Source organism: Saccostrea cucullata, unplaced genomic scaffold (assembly GCF_032062105.1).
Source record: "Saccostrea cucullata isolate Sc308-1 unplaced genomic scaffold, CSIRO_AGI_Scuc_v1 ctg183, whole genome shotgun sequence".
Lineage (NCBI taxonomy): Eukaryota > Metazoa > Mollusca > Bivalvia > Ostreida > Ostreidae > Saccostrea > Saccostrea cuccullata.
Window position 1 is genome coordinate 789618 of NW_026929981.1, and position 22099 is coordinate 811716.

General features: G+C 33.2%; 3 protein-coding genes across 3 annotated transcripts; all 3 read right to left on the reverse strand.

The window, feature by feature from the left end:
* Nucleotides 1–2262: 2262 nt before the first annotated feature.
* On the reverse strand, nt 2263–6443 carry LOC134282653 (TNF receptor-associated factor 4-like). The gene is made up of 9 exons (XM_062765049.1): nt 5917–6443; nt 5365–5511; nt 5170–5221; nt 4934–5038; nt 4473–4712; nt 4230–4307; nt 3871–4011; nt 3090–3282; nt 2263–2597 (listed from the first exon to the last, which is right to left on the reverse strand). Exons 1-9 carry the CDS (start codon nt 6000–6002, stop codon nt 2263–2265), a joined length of 1377 nt encoding a protein of 458 aa, XP_062621033.1. The 5' UTR covers nt 6003–6443.
* A 203-nt stretch (nt 6444–6646) lies between these two features.
* Nucleotides 6647–14503, reverse strand: LOC134282690 (solute carrier family 13 member 2-like). Its single transcript, XM_062765097.1, has 14 exons — nt 14339–14503; nt 13762–13911; nt 13423–13538; nt 12836–12984; nt 12482–12584; nt 11822–12025; nt 11346–11465; nt 11150–11236; nt 10767–10871; nt 10246–10322; nt 7837–7961; nt 7373–7534; nt 7082–7219; nt 6647–6897 (listed from the first exon to the last, which is right to left on the reverse strand). The coding sequence occupies exons 1-14, from the start codon at nt 14435–14437 to the stop codon at nt 6685–6687; spliced, it is 1848 nt and encodes a 615-aa protein (XP_062621081.1). The 5' UTR covers nt 14438–14503; the 3' UTR covers nt 6647–6684.
* A 1174-nt stretch (nt 14504–15677) lies between these two features.
* Nucleotides 15678–21032, reverse strand: LOC134282643 (serine racemase-like). The gene is made up of 9 exons (XM_062765040.1): nt 20829–21032; nt 20672–20713; nt 20313–20479; nt 18893–18977; nt 18058–18184; nt 17753–17803; nt 17267–17394; nt 16561–16611; nt 15678–16182 (listed from the first exon to the last, which is right to left on the reverse strand). Exons 1-9 carry the CDS (start codon nt 21009–21011, stop codon nt 16042–16044), a joined length of 975 nt encoding a protein of 324 aa, XP_062621024.1. The 5' UTR covers nt 21012–21032; the 3' UTR covers nt 15678–16041.
* Nucleotides 21033–22099: the final 1067 nt, after the last annotated feature.

The window sequence follows — 22099 nt, forward strand, 5'->3', positions numbered from 1 at the left end:
TTCTTGTAGAAGTCCATTACATCTATCTATGTTCTAAATCCCACCCCGTGTGGTTGAAAACCAAGGGAGTTATACCTGTTTAAAGTTTCAGCCAATCAGATTGCAGCGCATGTACACGCACATGTATGCATGTGCATAGTGACCATACCTTCTTGTAGAAGTCCAGTATATATATCTATGTTCCAAATCCCATCCTGTTTGGTTGAAAACCAAGGGAGTTATGGCTGTTTAAAGTTTCAGCCAATCAGATTGCAGCGCACGTACACGCACGTGTATGCCTGTGCATGGTGACCATACCTTCTTGTAGAAGTCGATTATATATATCTATGTTCCAAATCTTATCCTGTTTGGTTGAAAACCAAGGGAGTTACTCCAGTATAGCAATTTAAAGTTTCAGCCAATCAGATTGCAGCGCACGTGCATGCACGTGTTTTCATGATAATTGCTATATACCATGTTGTAGGATATCCTTATGCATGGCTATGTTCAAAGTTTCAAAGGATTTCGTCAAAAAACAAGAAAGATATAGAGACTTTAGCTTCAGCCAATCAGAGCAAAGCGCACGTGCATGCGCGTGAGATCTTGCTATTTTGACCATGTCATCTTGTCTATAGTACTAATATATCTTTACACTATGAGTTTCAAAGCATTTCATCAAAAAATAGAAAAGTTAAGGCAATATACATTATATTGGTCATTTCACATGATGCACGTGCGCGCTCTTGCAAGCACGTGCGCACAAAATGACCTTGATTCCGCAAATCTACATAACATGTCTACTGACCCTAAAAAGGTTTTACCTACATCGGATCAACAGTTTACAAGATCACTCCCGGACAAAAAAGTACCCAGGAAGAAGAAGAAGAAGAAGAAGAAGAAGAAAAATAATAATAACTAGAGCAAAGCTTGTTGCAAAGCAACGAGTAGGTCTTCCGTCCTGTTTTGACCGGAAGTGACATCAACAAAAGAAAGAAATGAGCTAGGTCGTCTCCTTTGACTTTATATAAATCAACTTTGCGTCAAAACCTGCAAAAATAAGCTATTTTTGGCTACTTCCGGTTTGACCGGAAGTGCCACTGACGGACGGAAAATTAGGTTTTAGGCTTCCAATGACATATGTTACCCAAGAACTTGTCAAGAATGGCAAAAATACGCGTTTTTCGACAACTTCCGGTTTGGCCGGAAGTGACGTCACCGGACCTATTTTGATGACTCCAATAGATTGAGCTTGACATTTTGAACAAGTTTGCTTCTTTGACGTATTACAAATTCTCAATACTTTTTGAGATATAAAGGAAAAACGTACGGCCCCTCTAAGCCCTTAATTTTAGGGGCCAGCCCTTTTTTCGAGATATCATTTGAAAGATCTTGGAATTCTACACTTCTTTTGTTCTATATGTTTTATCAAAATATTTCCAGGTAAAAAGATCTCGTAGAAAAGGTGTTAAACATTTTGAAATTCGCGATACGACAATTTTCGGGCCCTAGCGAGCGCCAACGTGCGGCACTTCCGATAAAAATGAAATACATTTTGCACATCTATAGACTTAGGACTATCATACCTGAAATTTTCATGTTTCTATCTATAGCCATTTTTTAGAACGTTCGCGGACAACCTGACCCTTCAAAAATCATAAAATCGCCAATATTTCCGGACCGGAAGTGACGTCATCAAAACGGAAAAAAATGAATCAAGTTCAAGTAATGTTACATACGTCCTGAAAGTTTCATTAAAATCCATCGAGCCGTTTTCGAGAAATCGCGTGCACAAAATCGGTAAGAAAAAAAAGAATAATAATAGGTAAGAAAAAAAGTGGAAAAGAAACCGAAGAATAACAAGAAGGTCTTCCGCTGAAGACGGAAGACCTTAATAAGAAACAGAGTAAAAACAATATGTTCCCCAACTTCGTTTGGGGAACATAATTACAGTGTATTCCGCACACAAAGCGATACCGTGTTAGCAGAATTTTGGACGAGAATTCAATTAATTTGGGATTATTAGCGAAGGTGCTGAGATCGCTAAAATTAAACATCGCTAAAAATTAACTGCGTTTACTCTCTTCCCCACCTTGCTTTTGCTGAGCAGCATAACAAACATCATTTTTAACCATCTCCCTCACTTCATTAAAACAATCAATCCAATTTATGTGAGCGTTTTAAAATTGCTTAAATTACTTCTCGCTAAAAATAAAAACCAATCTTTAGGACAAGTCGCTATATTTTCTTCTCGCTAAAATTTCTACTTATAAGGTATTTTACTCTTTAAAAATTGTGTTTGAACCTTGATTCGCTATCAATCGTGCATTTTATAAACACACAATCGTCTCTAATGTAGTCCATTTCTTTCAAAACATCCAGTTCTACAAACTTCTGCGCACCAAAGCTGGCGTTCCTTTCTCCGATTGGTCGGCCGAGAAAAGCCTTGTTGTCCTTGATGGTGTTCGGTTTGATGGTATACGTCACGTTACGACGAGCCGCGGGATCTTGGCATTGATCCACGAGAGTAAAGTAAATACGGTGACAGAATGGCCATGTAAGCAGTGCGTCGTACTCGCCTCTACAGATACAGATGAAGATGGAAAGGAACCGCCCTCTTGCTAGTAAAATGACAAAAGGATAAAGTATTAATGACACAGAAAATGCCGATCAGAATTTTAAAATCTTCATTTTTACAAGTTTCATAGTATATAACATATGCGCAATATAGGTTGCAGCATTCGTAAACATAGGCGTCGAAACCGGGGGGGGGGGGGGGGGGGGCTTATGCCCCCCCCACTTTTTTTCCAAATATATACTTAGTATAGACATTGAACATTGCTTCGTAGGTTTAGCCCCCCACCTCCACTTTCCAAAGACACGTCGCAATATAGGTTAAAAATGGAGACGGTGGTAGTGTTTGGAAAAAAATTTTAGTACTGAAGTTCGAACCCCCCCCCGAAATAGGATTTTCGTGTTTAGGAAATGGATTTCCCCCCCCCCTTTTTTTTTTGCTTGTCAGATTTTTGGAAGGTATAATTTTTTTTTACACTTAGCCCCTCCACTTTCAATATGCTACCGATGCCAATGGTGAAACATTATATGTATACAACCTCTTCCGTCACCGTACGGACAAATTGACATCGCCATTTTGTAGCCGTGCCTGGCAGTCAGAAATGGAGGACTAAAAATAGTAGTCTTTCTTCCTAGTTTCGCTTCTTCCATTTTGTTCCCCCATTTCTCTATTTTCCACACCAACTGACAGCCATATAGTTTTTCAAGGGTACTGACTTTCTTTTCCATTGTCTTTAAAAAAGAATTTTTATTTGATTTGACAACTAATCCGTTTATATTTGGTATTATATAGATTACTAGTAAAGGCTAATTTCCCTCATCATAAACTTTATCCAAAAAATTACATTTTTCCAAAACATATTTTCACCATTATCAATATTTTTTTTTATATATTCAAAAGACAATATTTTCGAAAAATAAAAGTTTTTTTTTTTATTTCTACATTATTTTATTTCGAAAGAATTAAAATAGATAAAATACTCGATGGACCAAAGTTTAATGGAGGAAGAAAATCGAAAAAAAAATATCCTTACAATTTTTTATCAGTAAAAAGCAGGGATACTCGAAAAAAAGAGTATGTATTTCCTGTTTTTTTTCTTTTCTTATTTTTAATAGATTTAAATTATAAATATTTTGAATTTAACTACTTTAACAAGAAACGCTGATTTTGAGTAACATATTCATAAAGAAAATTAGAATATCTTAACACAATGGTGGATTTGTAATTACTTATCATCTAATTTATAAATTGAATATTACGTTATTTTAATGCATTTTACTTACAAGTTGAGTATATTCAAACCTGTATTTTATATTTACCTCTATATTTTCTGCATGTTTTGTAAGCTTTTTTTCGTTTTCCTCCAGGGTCTTTGAATGTTTTATAATGATATCACAAGCCATTGCCAAGTGCTGGATCGGATCATCTTTGATGTGCTTGTGTAAATGTTTTCTTTTACTCTGTTAAACATTGTTTTATTCTTTTAAACTTGTGACAGGCACTTGCATGTTCTTCACATTGACTATAATTTGATTAAATTCATAAGATTCTAGCTATTTGTACTTGTAAAAAGCTACCTTTAAACAAGTTTTCAAAAGAGAGCTTATACAAATTTCGAAACATTTTTTGCTTTTAATTTTTTTTCAGTGTAAATTAATGCATAACATCAAATACCCACCATAAAGTCACACCCAGCGTCGTGGAATGGACAAGGTACTTGCTGCTGAGGACATTTGTTCTCCAAATGATCTTGCATCTAGAAATATACAAAACTCTAACTGTTTAAAATAAAAATTCTAAATTAAATTTACTGATGCAAAGTTAAACCCGACAAAAGAAAATCTTACGAGTGAATTTAAATTTTTATTGCTTGTGGTTCTAGCTGTCGTCTTAAAAAACTTTTTGAGGAGAAAAGTATTACCTCCTCTCTGGGAATTTCTCCTTTCTTGCAGTCATTGGGACAGGGTATCAGGAATCTGCCACACACTTGTAGATGTGCTTCTTCTTGGTCAAACGGAATAGGCATGCTGCAGAAATCACAGCTTATCTCTCTCTTCATACACTCGTCCTGTAAATGCTTCCGTAGCTTTGCTTTTTCCAGTTCCATTCCACATCGTTTCGGACAAGTGACTATAACGTACTTACAATCTTCTAAGTGGATCTGTTAAAACAAGATAAAGTTATGGACAAGGTAATTGATGTACAAATCTTGTTCACAGATATGCTTTGCTTTGCTTTTGTTTTATTTATTTATTTTTTTCTTTTGATAGCAAATGCAACATGGAATTGTCAAAGATTTTTTTAAAAAATTCTATCAATCGATTTTTATCCATAGCATTAACATAATGTAAACCTTGTTTTGCTTTTATGTTGATATCTCACCTTAATGTCTTTCATCAGACCATACCAAGTACACCCCTTATCCACATAAGAGCATTTTAACTGAAGCTGTCCGATTTCCTTCTGGAATTCATGGTCGGGAATGACCTAGACAACATGATAATTCTTGGAGTAAAATAATAATATTGACAGAACTTCAAACTGCTGTTTTAGAAACTAAATTTTGATAAATATATTCTTAATCTAAAGATCGATGGATGTTCGGGAATAAAACTTACGTCTCTGTCTCTATCTATTGGCTTTTCATCCAAAGGACATTTTCCCCCGCCTCTGTTGAACAACATTTATATTTTAATTACCAAGTTGTAAACAAAATTACTCCCTCTAATTTTATTGGTGAAATAAGTAAATTTCGAATTGTTATGGTATGTTCTGATCTCTGTACATGTAAAATCCATTCACATGAGAAATACCTCATAATTTCTGGTAGACAAGAAGCACAACATCTGTGTCCACATTTCTCCAAAAGCACTGGGTGACGAAGCACATTCCAACAGATAGGACATTCGTATGCCTTGTCCAATGGTACCAGAAAATTATACTGGGTATCGCTGTGTCCACTGTAAGCAGATTCTGTATAGTTTACCAAAGTTTTACGGTATATTAATTTTTTTTTTTTTTTTTTTTTTTTTTTACAAATTATTTACCAGGCTCAAAATTAGAACATAATTGAACCAAAATTTTATTGCAATGAAATTTAGATTACATTTAAAATAAAATTAAAATAAACTAATTTACTTTGATATTGAAAGTTTCATAAATGTTCAATATCATAAAAAAAACCTAAATTTTTAAGTACCTGTTTGTTAAAACATTTAGACAAAACCAGAATTTTACAATTTAAACGTCTAAGCTCTGTTTTTGCTCTGAGTCATAGGGTATTGTCAGATATTAAACAATATTAAAAGTTTGTTAATTCAGTAAAAAAATTTAATTTATATCAGTCAATAAGATATTTTACTCACTTGATAAGCCCTCCCTCCATCCCCATGGGGGACGCCATACTAAAGGACGTTCCCGCTCGTCCGGTCAAAAAGTAGTCGTCATCCATCTTAATACCAGAATAAAATGTAAGCTTCTCTCTAGATATGAAAACTATAGCCCAAGAAAAATGGTACAGCAAATTTTCTTTTAAATAAAAAAATCGATTATGTTCTCTATTCAATTTACCTTCTAATGATTGCTTTGAGTTTCAATATATTGATCTAATTACTTAAGCAAATAATGACCGTTTAAAGAAAGAAGTCTATTGACAAAAACAATTATCATTATTTCTTATATAATTAAAGCCACTTTCATGACAAGTTTATCGATTACAGTCTATTTTCAAAGGTTGCGTATTAAGCGTGTTGTTTCTGTATTTTAATACTTTATTATCTAATAGTTATCAACTCCATTCTCTGGTTCTAGATGTAACAACCGAAGAGAAACATTTCTATCATGTTTTGTTTAATAATTGTATCTTGTAATGTACATGTATATATTAGATAATTGATTCGTTACTCTCCTGAACACAAATGCTGGGCTCGATTGATCCCATATACTCAATGTGATAAAAGTATAAAACAAATGATTTGTTTCAATGTATTTTTATTATATTAGTTCAATTTCTTCCCACAGCTTAACAATTTTAAAACCTCACATATGTGACACATACATGTACAGGTGTACACACAAAAATTAAGAATTTTAAAATTTCGTATTGTAAATAAATCGCATTTTATTTATTTTCTTTATGGTAAAGGAAGAGAGAAGTTATAAATGACCCCGTCTGTATAGACAATGGTCGTATTATCTTTTAAAGAGTTCATTTCAGTTGACGTCTTCAGGAATTTGTCAGCCCATTCCGGAAACTCGTCCAGTTGAAAGAACGTAATGCCATAGGTATTTATGGCTATAGTCACAACGCCAACACAAAGCAGATTTAATATGAATCCAATTTTGACCTGTAAAGTAGATCGTTTTTAAATAATAATAAATAATATTTTAACTACATTTTAGGTCGTTGAACAATTCAGGATTCGGAAAGCATTGCAATTTATGGTAACTTGTGTATAATTAAAAAGATGCTCAACAATATTGCAAAAGTGAAAATCAAGTCAAGAGAAGTACCCCCAATAATAACCCTACCATATCAATCACTTTTAGATAACCATAGGAAAAGGCAATGGTGTTTGGGGGTGTGGCAACTGGCAACATATAGGCGAAAGATGTTGATATTGTAGCTGGTAACATAATGTATATGGGGTTTAAATGCATTCCTATGGCCTACAACACAAAATTCAAATAATAAACGGAAAGTTTTGAAATCGGGACAAAAATAAAAAAATAAATTATAATCCGCATAAAACATATTTCTTTTCTCCGTTAAATTTTCAAAAAATGGGGGATAAAATATTTTTGTTAATCTTTAAGACATACGAGTTCTGCCAGGATAGGAAGAAGCAGTGTGCAGATGGCGGTGTTACTTGTGACTTCCGTAGCAAACGAGGCTATTAAACAGATGACAAAAATCATTGACCAGGAATCAATGTCTCTAAACGCAGACATCTGACTGGCCAGCCAAACAGATAATCCGGACTCCTGTAAGATAAGAATGAAGATTGTGTTGTTAATATAAATATATATTGCATCCTTTAAAAAGAATTTATATCAAGAAATCAATACTCAAAATAAGAGTAAAAACAGCAGATATTAAAAATATAAAAACCTATTTAATTCCCTAAATTTTCGATATTTCGCCTATAGTTTATCATTCTCAAAATTAATTCTCTCTTTTACAGTAACAAAAGGTTCACGATATTTTTCTCAACAATATTGATTGATTGACATTACAATGTCTATATTTATTTGAGAAAACAAGGCCGTATTATTTTTTCTCTTACTGTGCAGGCTTTTGCTAGAGCAAATCCGCCACCTAACAGAAGTGCAACGTTCCAAGGCATGCGCGCTGAGACAGTTTTCCAGTCTAATAATGGCGGGATTTCCTTGACGTTATCCATTGGATCATCTGCAAGTTACTAAAAATCTTATGTGGTGACTGTTGTAATTGTATATCATTAACTTAGGCCATTCCAAATTTTTTATATGTTTAGCGTCCGCGTGCGCCTTGGTTTTTGACACCCCACATAAGAAAAAAAACACAACATCAGGAGTCCTGAAATTGATTAACTAAGTCGAAATTTTTGAATTTGTCAATTTCTCCAAATAATTCTGTACAGTAAGTTATACTGGGTGAATTTAAAGCATTTAATCCCTTGTGTTTGCTTAAGAATATATATATATATATATATATATATATATATATATATATATATATATATATATATATATATATATATATATGTATATATATATATATATTTCTTCTACTAAAGCAGTTTATTTAGATCAAATCATCTGAAGGGCGTCATTTTAATGACTTTTAAGCCTGTGTTTGTGTTTTGGCTTGTGTGTTTTTTGCGAATAGGTAGGTAGGTTTTTGAAAGATGGGTGGACGCTAAACATAGAAAAAACTTGGAATGGCCTTAATGCTTTAACCGATATTGACGATTAAAAGATTTTAAGAAAAATGGTCTTTTTTAAGAGGAGGTTTACAAAAAGAAAAACATTTTTAGGTCATATTGCTATCTGTTTTTGTCCGTCGTCGTCCGTCGTGCGTTGTGCGTCGTGCGTTAACATTTAAACATTTTCAGCTTCTTCTCTGCAACCACTGAAACAATTTCAACCAATTTTGGCATATAGCATCTATGGGTGAAGGGGAACAAAGATTGTGAATTTCGTGGTCCCTGGCCCCCTGGGGCCTGGGGGGTGGGGCAAAAACCACTAAAATTAGTGCAATCTTTAAAAATCTTCTTCTTTACTCCCAGACATCAAGCAGTCAAACTGTTGGTATGATTGTAATCAGCATTGAGTCCTGTAATCAGCATTGAGTCCTCTACCAAAATTGTGAAATTCATGGCCCCAGGGTCAGGGGTTCTGGTGTTAGGGCGGGGCTCTATTGATTATATAGTGAAAATGCATTAATTCTTTGAAAATCTTCTTCTCTGCTCCTGGGTATTAAATAAACTGATTAAGTTCATAGTTATGATGAGCAAGAGTGCCTCTACCAAAATTGTGAATTTTATGACCCCAGGGTCAGGGGTTATGTTGTTAGGGCGGGGCCCTATTGATTATATAGTGAAAATGCATTAATTCTTTGAAAATCTTCTTCTCTGCTCCTGGGTATTAAATAAACTAATTAAGTTCATAGTTATGATGAGCAAGAGTGCCTCTACCAAAATTGTGAAATTCATGGCCCCAGGGTCAGGGGTTCTGGTGTTAGGGCGGGCTCTATTGATTATATAGTGAAAATGCATTAAATTTTTGAAAATCTTCTTCTCTGTTCCTGAGTATTTGATAAACTAACTAGTAAGTACATGATTATGATGAGCAAGAGTGCCTCTACCAAAATTGTGAAATTCAGGGCCCCAGGGTCAGGGGCTCTGGTGTTAGGGCGGGGCTCAATTGATTATATAGTGAAAATGCATTAAATCTTTGAAAATCTTCTTCTCTGCTTCTGAGTATTAAATAATCTAATTAAGGACATAATTATGATGAGCAAGAATGCTTCTGCCAAAATTGTGAATTTTATGGCCCCAGGGTCAGGGGTTATGGTGTTAGGATGTGGTATATAATGATTATATGGTGAAAATACATTACATCTACGAAAATCTTTTTCTCTACTCCTGGGTATTAAGCAGAATGAACTATTAACACAGTTATGATGCGATGGGCTCTTCTTCCAGAATTGTGAATTTCAAGGCCCCTGGGTTAGAGATACCAAAATGGGGAGGGGGGGGGGGGCTCTACTTATATACTGAAAATGAATTGTTTGAAATCTGCTCCTTGGTATTTATCAAACATTTTTGATAAGCAAGTGTGCCTTTTCAAAAATTGTGCAATGTGTAGACCTAGGGTCAGGGGTTCATGTGTGGTAGGAGCACTCCTGATTATTGCTGAATATTACTGATTAGTTGACATACTTTTTTGTTCCCCTACCCTGCTTATCCATATTAAGTAAACAAACTAAACAATTGCTAAGTGTATAATTATGATTAGCAATGGTGCCTCTTTCAGAATTGTGAATGCCATAGCATCTAGCTTAAAACATGAACCAAATTCAATCATTTAAAAGTTGTTGCATGATGCTCAGGTGACCTATAAGGCCCATGGGCCTCTTGTTTAAAAATATACTTTCCTTAGAAAAATCTAGGAAGTTAATATCCTTACAAAATTGTAAAAACAAAACAAACCTTTGACCATACGTCTGCTCGGAAATGTGAACAAGCTGACCATAACTATAATGGCTGGCACGGAATCTCCGAGGTAACTACAAAACATTCAACGCTTACGTATCTACTTCTAACTTTAAGATGGGAATAATTCCCATATATGTAGTAAGAGGACTACATTTACGCCTTTCAAATGCCCAGAATGAAAATTTTAAACATATTGTTTCCTGAAGTTTCGTTATTTTGCAACCAGAATACAAAGCTAAGAATGAATGTATATGTACATGTACTTATGTAATTTATAAAAAAAAAAAAAAAAAAAAAAAAAGAAAAGAAAAAAAAAAAAAAAAAAAAAAAATCAGAAAGGTATGACATGCAAATTTGGAGATCTTTTGTTTCTTTCCAATTTGTATTTACACCTGGATTTGGATCTCCCAAACCTTAAAGGTACAGCATGATACGATCACATATATATAGTGATCAAAATTACGATTAAATTAAAAAAAGACTACCTACACAATACAAACCACTGGAAAGCTTACCCATCTTTGAAAAAAGAACCCCATCCCGGAGCGAATTCTGGATTACGAGAAAACCATAAAATTATCAGTACAACAAAATGGACGAGTACTGCTTTCTCTGCGAATCTGTAGACAAAAAAAAAAGAAAAATCTTGAGAGGTTAATATTTACTCCTTTGAGGTATAGTAGGACTTTGGTTAGTGTTGAAATGGATCTGTTTGATTTTTAAATGTAAATGGCCATAAAATATTTTATGACACATCCTCCTAGAGAAAACAATTGAGGACAGTAACAAGCCAGACAAAGTAAGGGCTTCAAAAGTGTGTACACATCTGTTATGATACTAGTATTTATGCAAGTAATTTTTTCTGTATTCAATCTTCATTACAAGGCTGATATCTTACGTTATTTGTCCTAGCTTCTGGCATTCCTTTCTAATAGCTTCCTGAACAGTATTCGAATCGTCTTTCTGGCCTGTACATAAAAGTGATCTGAAAGAAACCAATCATATTTTCCTCCACAAAAAAGTAAAGGTCATAGTGCATATAAACAATTTATCTATACAAAGGCTACTTGCGCCAAGGAAGTAAAATTTCTCACGTCACTCCAAAGAAGGCTATCTGAAGCACTAGCCACGCTATGATACAGTTGACTACAGCTATAGGAAACCCAAAAATAAACCAGGAAGTGAAAGTTATCACAGATTCTCCACCTGCCATCCTAAAAAACATAAGACATTCTTACGTTGAAAATATAATTTTATTATGAAGATTTCAATGTATGTTGTATCTGTTACAATAGTATAAAATGACTACTTGGATCACAAGAAAATCTCAGTGCCGAATACGAGTTTTTCAATTTTGGATGTATCTGTTCTCGATTCTCTTTCAATTTTTGTAGGACAAAGTCATTTTTACGTGGGAAAGGAGGATTTAATTGAATGGTATACCTGATAAATTTTTAAACTAAATTTACAATAATTTAGTTAAAAGCATTTTATTAAGGAAGTTTCTTCAGAAATATTTTAGCATTCGATATTCATTCTTGGGGTTAAAATACCATCAGAAAATCCTTACATGTCAGCCTGCCCCTTCATAACCAGATTTGGACCGGTTCCTGTTAGAGTTCCGATTCCTCCACAGTTTGCTGCATAACAGATACACAGACAAAACACTTTGCAAAATTTCTTAGACGCGGGATCCAGAGTGTCAAAATTGAAATTTTCATAGTCTTCTTCATTCTCCAGTTTTCTTTTAACTTCTACAACCTCTAGTTTGTCACTTTAAAAGAGAAAAAATATTCTGAAATTAAAAATGGAGATAACAAATCAAGCTCAAATGTCAATTAAATCAATACAGATTAGGAACAGAGCAAACACGATGCTTCCAAAAATTTATTCCTTGTAATAAAATTCAAGAAACAATATTTTACCACATAATTAAGGAAAATTTAAAATATAAGAAAATAATTATTTTAAAAACTTTAAAAATTGGAGATGATTTAAATTTCCAAAAATGAATAAATAATTTGGAGTACAAGTTAGATTAGTTCCTAAGAAGGATAACAACAATTACAAATGTGAAAGTTTATGTTAGTTATACAATTGGAAATAAAAATCTATAAATGTGGTGCTAAGTTGACATTAAACTAGCGCTAAAATTGACGAAGTTAAGACTGCATGTAAAATTTGATTAAAAAAATACTTTTAGTTAATGAAAAAAGCGCATCTAACATACTTGGATTTCTTGGATATTTGGAGATTGTTGATTTCAGTTCCATTTTGAATTTCCTCTCTCTCTTTCTCATTATTATAAGGCATGTCTACTGTAACTTCAAATTCTATAAGCAAATGTAGTTTTCCATTTCACTTAAACCCAGGTTTTAAAAATATTTACATTTGACTAAAATTTTGATATGTAGTTATTTCTTGAAATTTGATTTCTGTTTTGCAAAGTAGATTTTTTTAAGATTTAGAATTAATTAAAAATACATAGAAGTAACTTATTATATCAATTTTTTAAAATAAATTCTTGGACATTTCAATACAAAACCTCACAAAAAAAAAGGTAGCTATATTACAATAGACAAACCTTGATTCATCAATGACGTATTTCTTTTTTTGGTTTTGATAAGTTGTACAAGGACTGCTTGTGCTATAGGGATCATCATGGACGTTGTTGCGGTGTTGCTCATCCACATTGACAGGAAACACGTGATTAACATAAACCCTAACATCAACCTGCATTTTATTTGTTATGTATAATTATATAATATAATGATAAAAGTGGAGTAAAAAGACTGAATGATGCATTGACGAAACAGTTGTCTAATGGTATTTAGAACGAAATCGGTTGGTCATTCAGTGGCGAATGAAGAGAGGTTGGGGACAAGTTGTTTCCCCTTTGTTATTACTTGTAGCATTCTCTTCAAACTTCCTTAAAACTACTGCTCTTTCAGAGGTCCTAATTTCTTTGCTTAATCTTTGATTTTACTTTAAATTTAAAAGAGAAAGATTGTTGCCTTAATTTATTTATCAATTCCAATTACGAAAGTATATAAGTATATCTTTAAATCTTATGACAATAAGAATAATTCCCTTTAAAGTGCAGAATATTTTTGTAGTGTATAATTTATGCAGAAAATCGTGGACGTCAGATCTGAGTTTTATGTTCCATACCATTTGGGTTGTGATCCCATGAGAAGGAGCAGTTTGAGTGCTATCCGCCTATGTACGTTCCACTTTTCAACTGCAATGGCAACACTTAGGCCTCCGATTAAGACAAAGGTGATATGCTTAAAAGTAAAATATACATTGCATACATGTATTTCAATAGCAGTATAAATTTCTGGTATTAACGAATATGTAACTTTGTGTAAATTTTGGTTAAAAAAAGAAGAGAGTAGGAAAAATTATTTTTTCAAGTGTTAAATGGCTGATCATGTCCCGCTGATAAATTGTCAAGAATGCGGTTATGTATTCATAAAAAGTAAAAATATATCATTAGGGCTTCCTTACATTGTAGTATAAACTGGTCATAGTTTTGACCTTGCTGACCCCCAGCAAAGGAAACACGAATACGGGTAACATGGCGGTCACGGCCAGCGGTAGGGCCTCCGAGATCCAAAATACCGCCATCAACAGGAGGCCATAGGCACAGTTCCCTTGCTTAAACGAACATACTTCAAAATTTTAGGAATCGTTTCGCTAGTTAAATTCATTATAAAAAATTGGTTTGTTTCAAGGAAAGTTCATACATTTGTGGTGAATTCGACTTAAATGTTTGCTTTTTCTGGTCAGCTATTTTTCTTTCAATTAAAGATGCTACTTTTTATCGTCAACTTTGCTTAATCAGATAAGAAAAAAAAGAGACTCCGTGCTTAAATAATTGTTAAGTCTTCAAACTGCTACAGGACATCTAACAAAACGCATATTACTTGCAATTGCCGTCATTGAACATGAATAAAATGAACATAAATCAAAAGCTTCAACAACCCTTATTTATTATTAATATTAATTTGGAGGCTTATGAAACCTTTGAAACATAAAAATATGTAAGCAATATTTAATCATAGTTATGACCTTGAAAACCTACCTTTGACTGCAGTGCAATTGGAATCGGCAGCAAAAGGATAGGAACTGCTACCAACAAAATTTTCTTAATATTTCTCCTTATAAATAATAATTTCGCCATTTTAATTATTTGATTTTCCTTGAGGCAGCTTTCGACCACCTTGGCTGACCCGTTTGAATATCTTTCTTTCCATATATTAATTATTCGTCCTCACATACTGACTTAATGTACATAAACATTTTCATATTATTTAATGTACATGGCCTGTCAACTGGCATTGCCTAATGCGCGTGATGTTGCATGCAATAAATGCTTGATGGTTGCAGTCAAATGTTACAAAGATAGGATAGTTGTAAAAGCGAAGACTAAGTAACATCTTATACACTTCTAGTCTTTTTACAGAAAAAAACACTCTGAAAGCTCAAGCACAATGGGATTTTGCAAACCTGTCGTCAGAAAGAACACAACTTTTTTTGTAAAGAAGTTTTATTATCTAAAAGATAAAAATGTCTAACATATATACATATATCAGAGTATTATGCACCAGGAATACGATTTTCATTTTAATATAAAATGTCCTTAAATGACTATCACAGATATGTTTTATTGTCTAATATAGTTAAAATGTAAGGCAAAGGGAAATAACCGATACATTATTATTGCAGCCCGGAGGACCGGGCTGCTCTATACATATAAGTTTAAGTGTTGGTATATGGGGATTGGGGTGGGAGTAGTTATTCAAAATTAAAGGTTTTCTAAACATTGAAAAGATTGTTAATCAGAATGTTCTTTCCCTTTATAAATTACGAGATACATAATATATTTACTTCCATAAAGTGATTCTCTAAAAATAGATATGTTTTTCACATTTAATATATAAAGTTGTTTATCATTTACTATCGAAAAAACGACAGGTCCCCTTTTTTAGATCATCGAATTTTACTTCTCGCATAAAAACGTACTATGCACCCTTCGTGTTTTATATTCTAAAATTGAAAATTAAATACATTTTTGAATATAGGTGATGCATGTGTCTACCTTCAATTTATATTTTATGCAGCCAACATTTACTCGAGGAATTGAAGTTTAAAATGGTATCGTTTTTGTTTGACATTTATCCGACTATAAGTTTTCCAAATATTCGCGACTATCGTCTCCATCAATTAGACGCATGCCTTTTTACACGTATCGAAGCGGTTTGATGATCAAAGGTCATTTCCATTGTTTACTTTATATATTTCCCGGGCGACAATTGATGGTTACATCAATGTTTTCTTGTATTTACATGTATGTCACTATGCTATTGTAAATGAAAATTATATACATAAATATTTCATAAAATAAATAAATATCAATCAGATGTTAGAAACATAAAAATTCTCAACAAAAGGAAAAAATGCCACATTTCTCCTCTAAAATTCTGCCAAGTTATGTACAAATTATAAAAAATCACTGCGGATATTTCCTAGCTTTTTTGTCTATGGGACGTGGAGAAAATATCAATTGACTTCAACAACTGTATACTTTATGGTCCAAATTGTCTATCAACATCTCTACTACCGACATAAGTAAAATGAATGTATAATAATAAAATGTATCGTACATGTAATAAAATAAAATGTGTGAGCAAAATTGCACCGATGTTGCACATATGATTTTTATATATATCAAATAAACAAACTTCTAATAGACCATGCAGTTAGTACAAAGTATCTTGTACTCGATCAGTACCAGGGTAGCTTGTCGATGTCCACATTTCCACCACACAGTATAACGCCTATATTCTTCATGTTGGCATCCATCGCTGCCAATCTTTCTGACATCACAGCGGCTACTCCAGTACCGGCAGCCGGTTCTATCACCAACTGTTAAAAGCAGGGTAACAAAATTCAAGTATTGCAGAATTTAATTTTTAAAAATGATACAAAGAAACTTCGTTTCGGTAAATCTCATTGTTAAAAATATCATCTTATCCGGAATGTTGTCTAAATAGGCCTATTGCTCTGGAAGCAGTGATGTTCATATTTGACGTTTTACTGTAAATCCATTCCAAGTAATCATCTAAAATACATGTATTATAAAATATATAGATAACAAAGCGCACAAGAACCCTTATCTCCTTCTTTTTCAAGTCAAACTCGTATTGGGATTTTCCATATTTATACCATTAAGACCAATTTTGATATGTTTTAATCTAGAGGATGAAGAAATTATTATAAAGAGAGCCACCTGTTTATATTTACCTTCATTCTCTCGAAAACAAATTTCATTGCCTTTATTATGTCTTCGTCAGTCTAAGATAAAAACAATTGATAAATATTCAAGGTACATATACATACTTAATTAAAAAAAAAACAAAATTGGTGTTTACTCTACAAGCTCAGTATCTTAAGTTAGCATTGTTACACAAATAAAATGCCATTTCGAGGTCTTCAATTTGATCGTCTTTGTCAGAATTTTTAAGAAAATGTCATACATAATTATGTAGTCATTTGTCAGAATTTTTAAGAAAATGTCATACATATGTAGTCATTATACATTGATTGATTGATTGTTTACTGTTTAACGTCCCTCTCCAGAATATTTCACTGATATGGAGACGTCACCATTGCCGGTGAAGGGCTGCAAATTTAAGCCTATGCTCGGCACTTACGGCCTTTAAGCAGGGAGGGATCTTTATCGTGCCACACCTGCTGTGACACGGGGCCTCGGTTTAGACGGTCTCATCCGAAGGACCGCCCCATTTAGTCGCCTTTTACGACAAGCAAGATTGTACTGAGGACCTATTCTAACCTGGATCCCCACGGGGCCATTATACTTTGAAAGTTGGTCTTTATATAAAGACCAACTTTCCATTATACATTGAAAGTTGGTCTTTATTATCAAAGAAACATATTTTCTTTATGAAAAAATTACTTTAGAAATTTTGTGAAAATAATCAAGCCATACCACTGAGAATACTTCCTTTTCTGCGAGATCTAGAATAATGGGCCATGTTAACTTCCCTAGTTGTTGCAATTTTAATCCGTCTGCTATTGTATTTAGAAATTGAGGAGGGTTGGGCCAGAGTCGTTTTCCTAGAAATTAAGTACTAAATGTTGTTAAATTAATTCTGATGTCTGATAAACAAAAGCTACATTTATATAATACAACGCAAGCAACACAATATATATAAAAAAGTAATACTCTAGAGGCATACATGTTCATGTTTGTCTTCATACGTTTTTGGACTAATTCAGTCTGAATAAAATTAAACCTCCCAATAGTTCCTTCATTTGGATGAAAATGATCCTTTTGAAAAAAATTAAAAAAAACTATGTACATTTATGTAATCGTGTAGTTACCAACAATTAAAGTAAAAAAAATATATAATATCAAAATCACGTTCAATTAAATGCAAGGAAAGAACCATAAACAATGACCGTTATTTAGTACCTGTTTGGAGGCATATTTCGCACATTTTCCCCTCGGGTTCAACTAAAAACACTGTAGAAAAAAGAAAGTGTGTACATGAGCTTTACTATAAACATTCATAAAGGACATCAAGACTTCCTACTGATAAATATAAGATATAAGTGGTTCATTCACAAAGTGTTAAGATAGTTATTAACATGTGTATCTCATATTCTAAGCTAGAACAATATATAGCGCGCGTGTTGATGAGTAAATTGTTATGTACATGTATCAGCTAATTTTTTGCAAATGAAGTTCTGGGTAATAGGTTACTATTTTAAGCTAACCTTTAATATCTGGTTTAATGGCTTTAGCTGCTATGGCAATCCCTGAGGCCATTCCTCCACCACTAACAGGAACCAAAATGGCATCCAATTCTGGCACCTGCTTCAAGAACTCTACAGCTATTGTACCCTTCAAAATAAATCAATTTCCTTCAATATAAAAAATTCTGCTCGAAGATTTTAGGATACATGTGATAATACTTAGTCCTATTTAGTTTTCTTTTCAAAATGCCAAAAGAGTGTTTTAAATTATAGTACTAACTTTTAAGTTAAATAATTATGTAAAGTACTCATCGAACACGTGTTACTCACCATTGGACAAATTTCATGATTTACACGTGTATCCGGACAAGAACTAATTTATATGTATTATTAATTATCATATATAGAATTATAACATTACTCGTCAGAAAAAAAATCTTTCCTGTAAATAATTAATTATCAAATGAAAACATATCAAAGAAATTAGGTAATCGTTTTAAACATCACCGTTTGTAAGAAATGTTTCTGAACTTAGTCAAATATTTGTCACATATTTCTTACAGTTCGTACAGTAAGAAATGATAGATTTAGATTGAGGAAAATCTAGGAAGGCAAAACAACTCTACTTAAAGAAACAGATAATTGAAAAGTCGACATAAATCTAGATTATTTTTTAATTCCAAGCATGCCATACCGGTATATCTTCAGAATAACCTCTCCATTTCAGGAGCTAAATAAATTCATATGAAAGGTGTGCATGTAATGTGTACGCTTTAAACTAAGAAGTATTTGTCATTGCTATATATTGGTGTCGTACATTTAATTGTAACAGAAGGGTTGTGATACATGTACGTACCTGTCCTGCAATGATATCATAGTGATCAGATGAAGGAATATATGGGTAGTTCTTTTCGCTGGAAATTTGGTTACATGTTTCTGTTCTGTTTGATAAAACATCAAATATATAGTATTTAAGCAGAGCATTGAATCAACAAAGAATTCTGAAATTTGTCTTTGTTTCCTCCTCATATTTTTCTGCCTACTTTATCCAACCCTTTTCTATACGAGTAGAATTTGACGCGTTTTATTTCTAGGTGAGTCTATACCAACAAAACAAATTCTAGAAATTCCTAACTAAATTTCTGATTTTGATCGAGGATATTGCCTATTGGAAGGGGGGGGGGGGGGGTGTTAATTTGTGTATCCACCATGGAATTCTGAATTACTATATTTAAATGGAAAAGCAAGTAAATTTGATTTAGACGAGCTACAGATATTTGTAGGTATGTCGAAATTGTATAAAATGGTTGATTTTTTATCAGCAAACTTTAAGTCGAACACATTTTTTAAAGAGTAAATATCTTTATCATTGTTTTAATTTTTTTTCAAGAAGACGTATAATTATAAACAAGAAGCCCATGGGCCTCATCGCTCACCTGAGCACTTTTGTTAGGAAATAAGCAGAAACCAATTCATTATTAAAAAAGATTTTGCGCGTAAATGATCTCGACTTATATTGGCAGTTTGATTTAAAAAACTTGAATTTACACCAACTAAGGGATGTTTAGTACATAATTCTTAGACTACTGAGTAACCGTGACTTTTTTTCTTAAAGTTTGAACTTTCATAATCATCGTGGTCCTTCCCTACTCTCAAGGGTCATGATTTGAATAAATCTGAATCTTCACCACCTGAGGATGTTTCCTTATAAATATGACCAATTATGGCTTTGCTATTCTGCAGAAAAAAAAATTGTTTTCTATATATTTCTATGTAAAACTTTGATAGTCCATTGAAACCTTACTCTAGCCCTGGGTCATGAATTGCATATGCTTGAATCTTCACTACCTTAAGATGATTCCTTATCATATGACTTTGTTGTTCTTAAGAGGAAGATATTTAAAGATTTCCCTATATATTCCTGTGTAAAATTTTGATTGTCATTTTCGACCAAACCCACCTGATTTGTAGAAGCCTGAATCTACACTACATGATGACGACTCACTGCAGTGTCATTTTTACTGGACCGGTGGTTTTTGAGAATAAGATTAACACATTCCATTATTTCTCCACTTATTTATAACTATCTTTCCTTGGAAGAAGGCGTGGTCCTTTAGTTCTTTATTTGAATAAACTTGAATCTATTCTGATTATAAAAATTCATCTCTCTACGACTCTAGATCCTGTTTCGATACAATAAACAAATGTTAAATATATTTACACTGAAAAAAAAAATCAATAAATGTTTAAATTTTTAATTGAAAGATGTTTCTTACCTTGCCGAAGGGGAAGACTGACAAAACACAAGATCAGCCCCATAGCTTTTAATGGCTCGACACTTTGTTTTCGGGGTATCTTGTGTAACAACTACAGTGCAGTCCACTTGGGCGATTTTGGAGGCCCACGCCAAAGCTTCCCCATGGTTTCCACTGCTGTGAGTGACCTTCAAATTAAATTTGTTATATCCATGTAAATAATTTCTATTCTCTGAACGATGTTATTTTATGGATGGCTGTGCTAATGATCTCAAATTTCAAGATCTTAACCAGACGGTGTGAAATAATCGTATTTTAATTAGTATGGCTAAATATCATTCAATTTGAGTGTTAAATATTTAAAAGAAAACAAAACTTACAACGCCCTTAACACACGGGTTGTTGGTCTTTAGTGACTGCACCTGAAATACATGTATCATTGAATTCAAGTCTCCATCAGGAAGTAGTAATAAAACAAATAGATAGAGAATAAAGGATCCTTACAACCTTCAAGTATACATTTCTATAAACAATTACCGCATTTAGTGCTCCTCTGGCTTTGAATGAACCTGTTTTCTGCAAATTCTCAGCTTTGAAAAACACTTTTCTTCCAACAAGATTGTCTAGAGTTGAGCTGGTGAAGACGGGGGTCGTATGAACATACGGGGAAATAGTTTCATAAGCTTTCTTGATATCCTGAATGGTAACCTCATTTGCCATCCTACTGTTTGCTTGTCCGTTGACCTAAAAAAAATAAATAGTAAACTTATTGATATTTTAATTATTAATCATAGTAATATACATTGTATTAAGACTTAATTATTGTCGAAAAACTTTGTCCTCTTAAGAGCAATACCAATGTACAAGAAACATACCTAACACGCAACTGTCTGGCTTTAAGATTCGTCTATATAGCGATTTGAATATTTGCAACAAAATTAAATTTGTATTAAAGCACCAAACTGAATGGATGAAAAAAAGTTTTCGTAATCAAAGCAGCGTGATACTCATAATTTTAAAAATAACGACCGTGTTGATTTAAGGCTGACTGCACTTAACGACAAACGAACAATATACGAGGGCTGTTAATAAATAAATGTCTTCAGTGCTCAGAAAGAAACAAAAACACTTTTCAATGATTTGGTCTTAATGATTTCACTTAAATATTCTCTTTTAATTAAAACACATGTCCGTGACATTTTTATCCAATTTCTGATTTTTATGCGCCCGGATCGATAGATCCGAGGCGTATATTGTTTTATCTTGTCTTTTTGTCTGTTTGTCTGTTTATCTGTTTGTCTGTCTGCTGAAAACTTTAACCTTCGCCTTAACTTTTGAACCTTGAGATATAGAGACTTCATGCTTGTATGCATACTTCACTAACGAAGTTCTTTCAAAAGACACCAAGGTCAATGACCTTGTGACCTTGACTGTGACCTACATGCTAAAAATAGCTTTTTCAAACTTTTGCTTTAACTTTTGAAGCATAGGAGATGAAGACTTCATATTTGGTGTGCATACTTCACTAATAAAGCTTATACAAATGAAACCAAAGTCATTGACCTTGTGATGTTGACTGTGACCTTAATGCTAAAAATAGCTATTTTCGAACTTTTGCCATAAATTTTGAACCATAGGAGATATAGACTTCATATTTGGTATGCATACTCCACTACTAAAGTTCTTTCAAATAACACTGATATCAATGACCTTGTGACCTTGACTGTGACCTATATGCTAAAAATAGTTTTTTGTGACTTTGCTGCCGCCGGGCGCAAAGTGTTTCACAAACACATCTTGTTTTTTAG

Excerpts from the sequence above, each read along its gene's own strand:
- LOC134282643 (XM_062765040.1), bottom strand. The coding sequence starts at position 21,011 with ATGGCAAATGAGGTTACCATTCAGGATATCAAGAAAGCTTATGAAACT. Across the intron at positions 18,978-20,312 it reads CAGTCTTCCCCTTCGGCAAG|AACAGAAACATGTAACCAAA; the intron begins GTAAGAAACATC and ends TTTATCAAACAG. Across the intron at positions 18,185-18,892 it reads ATGATATCATTGCAGGACAG|GGTACAATAGCTGTAGAGTT; the intron begins GTACGTACATGT and ends TTTATTTTGAAG.
- LOC134282690 (XM_062765097.1), bottom strand. The coding sequence starts at position 14,437 with ATGGCGAAATTATTATTTATAAGGAGAAATATTAAGAAAATTTTGTTG. Across the intron at positions 7,962-10,245 it reads GAGCAGACGTATGGTCAAAG|ATGATCCAATGGATAACGTC; the intron begins GTTTGTTTTGTT and ends AGTAACTTGCAG. Across the intron at positions 7,535-7,836 it reads CTCTAGCAAAAGCCTGCACA|GAGTCCGGATTATCTGTTTG; the intron begins GTAAGAGAAAAA and ends CTTATCTTACAG.
- LOC134282653 (XM_062765049.1), bottom strand. The coding sequence starts at position 6,002 with ATGGATGACGACTACTTTTTGACCGGACGAGCGGGAACGTCCTTTAGT. Across the intron at positions 5,512-5,916 it reads ATGGAGGGAGGGCTTATCAA|TGGACACAGCGATACCCAGT; the intron begins GTGAGTAAAATA and ends ATCTGCTTACAG. Across the intron at positions 3,283-3,870 it reads AACATGCAGAAAATATAGAG|ACAATGGAAAAGAAAGTCAG; the intron begins GTAAATATAAAA and ends TCTTTTTTAAAG.